The sequence below is a fragment of the Arachis duranensis genome, chromosome 4 (assembly GCF_000817695.3).
Source record: "Arachis duranensis cultivar V14167 chromosome 4, aradu.V14167.gnm2.J7QH, whole genome shotgun sequence".
Lineage (NCBI taxonomy): Eukaryota > Viridiplantae > Streptophyta > Magnoliopsida > Fabales > Fabaceae > Arachis > Arachis duranensis.
The window spans coordinates 26,875,776-26,878,020 of record NC_029775.3 but is presented as its reverse complement, the minus strand read 5'-3'; the positions used below and the strand labels follow the sequence as shown (position 1 = coordinate 26,878,020).

General features: G+C 33.4%; 1 protein-coding gene across 1 annotated transcript; it reads right to left on the bottom strand.

Moving 5' to 3' along the window:
• Positions 1-1,209: 1,209 nt before the first annotated feature.
• On the bottom strand, positions 1,210-1,908 carry LOC127746617 (secreted RxLR effector protein 161-like). Its single transcript, XM_052260489.1, has one exon. The coding sequence runs from the start codon at positions 1,906-1,908 to the stop codon at positions 1,210-1,212; it is 699 nt and encodes a 232-aa protein (XP_052116449.1).
• Positions 1,909-2,245: the final 337 nt, after the last annotated feature.

Genomic DNA, 2,245 nt, shown 5'->3' with positions numbered 1-2,245 from the left:
TTTAGATCCTCAGTAACATGTCTCCTTTTTCATCATTCTTTCAAGAGCCAACATTCATGAACCACAAATTCAAGATACATATGCACTTTTTAAGCATACATTCAGAGAACAAAAATATTGCCACCACATCAAAATAATTAAACTGTTATAAAATTCAAAATTCATGCAATTCTTTCTTTTATCAATTAAGCACATTTTTATTCAAGAAAGGTGATGGATTCATAGGACATTCATAACTTTAAGGCATAGACACTGTTCATACCCTGACCGGGGTCCTCCAACTCGGCAAATTCGCAAGAGGTCCGACCTTGCCTAAAGCTCACACCTAAAGGTCGGACCTCGGACAAAGAGCAAAGGAAGGCCCATCAAAAGGAACGCAGCCTAAACCTAAAGGCCGAAAAGGCCTGGAAAAGGCGGTTCCACAAAGATAGAGATAAAACTCCCAAAGATAAGATAAGATAAGAATATCTTATCCAGGGAAGATCACTGCCAACTACTATAAATACACTGGAGCACCTAGGTATGGCATTCATTCCAAATCTACACATATCTGCTTGGACCCATGCTAACTTAAGCATCGGAGTGTCATTGCAGGTACAACCACCAACCATTCTGCATATCAAGCTCGGGTCACCGAACCCCACCTCGGGCTTCTCCAGACGACCGAGCTACACGTTTCAGGTAAACCCTCGGAACAATTATATAAGGAAAGAAAAAGAGGGTATATAAAAATTAAGAACAAAAATTGATTCGTGAGTACGAAAGGTGGTGTACAATAAGTGTGTATGAAAAATTTAAATGCAGATATATTGGAGAGAAAATAGTTTTATATTGAAAAGAAGAAGAAAAATATGATATGGAAAAAGTAAATTTATATGATATAAAAATGAAAAGATATGATTTGCAGGAGACAAAATAAGTTTAATGAGATATGATGATATGAGACATAAAAAGAGAGATTTTGAGAGGAAAATTTTAAATCAAAATATATTTAGAACAAAATTAAACTCTAAAGTGAATTTTGCAGATCCAACAATCAACAAAACATAGTACAAATGATTTAGACCATAAGCCCAATTTTTTTTAGAGGATGATAAGCCAGTACCATCATTTGCAAAAAAATCACCTGTCTACTTGTAAGACAAAACTAGAAAAGTGTGATTAGAAAATCATATTAAATCAGAAGAACAAATAATTTCTAGAGAAGTTCTAAGCTTGCAAAAACCTCTCTTCAACTAATAGTTTGGTCAAAATATCAGCTAGTTGATCCTTAAACTTAACAAATTGAATATCAATATTTCTATTGTGGACAAGTTCTCTAATAGAGTGATATTTAACTTCAATGTGTTCTATTCTAGAGAGCAAAACTAAGTTTTTAGAAATGTTAATAACACTCATGTTATCACACATCAAAAGAATATTAGATACATTCAACTTGTAGTAAAAAAGTTGACAACAGAAAAGAGAGACAACGATATACTTAGCTTCTACAGTGAACATCGCCACTTTCCCTTGTTTCTTGTTAGTCCAAACATTCAACACATTTCCAATGGTGCAGCAAATAGCACTAGTGCTTCTTCTATCTATTCTATCACCTGCAAAATTAGCATCTGAATATCCAATTAAATTAATTGAGTCAGATTTAGGATACCATAACCCGTAATTTGTGGTGCCAAAGATGTATCGAATGATTCTCTTCACCGCACTTAAGTGAGACTCTTTAGGTTGGGATTGAAATCTTGAACACAGCCTCACAATAAATATTATGTCAGGTCTTAAAGCTGTTAAATATATTTGTGAGCCTATCATTCTTTGGTATCTTGTCTTGTCAACATTATTTTCATTTTTATCTTTGTCAAGCTTAGTGGAAGCATGCATAGGAATGTTTATTGGCTTAGCAAGCCCCATTCCAAACGTATTTACCAAATCTTTGACATATTTCTCTTAATGTACAAAAATTTGATCCTCATTTGTTTTATTTGTAGTCCAAAAAAGACAATGGGCTCACCCATGAGACTCATATCAAATTCACTTGTCATTAAGCTGCTAAATTCTGCACAAAAAGATTCATCAACAGATCCAAAAATAATATCATCAACATATACTAAAATAAAATTATCATTGAGATTCTTTATAAATAAAGTAGTGTCTGTTGTACCCCTTTAAAAATCATCTTTAAGCAAAAAGTAACTAAGTCTTTCATACCAAGTTCTAGGAACTTGTCTCAATCTATAAAGGTCCTTAA

Coding starts and splice junctions, on each gene's coding strand:
- LOC127746617 (XM_052260489.1), bottom strand. CDS start 1,908: ATGGGGCTTGCTAAGCCAATAAACATTCCTATGCATGCTTCCACTAAG.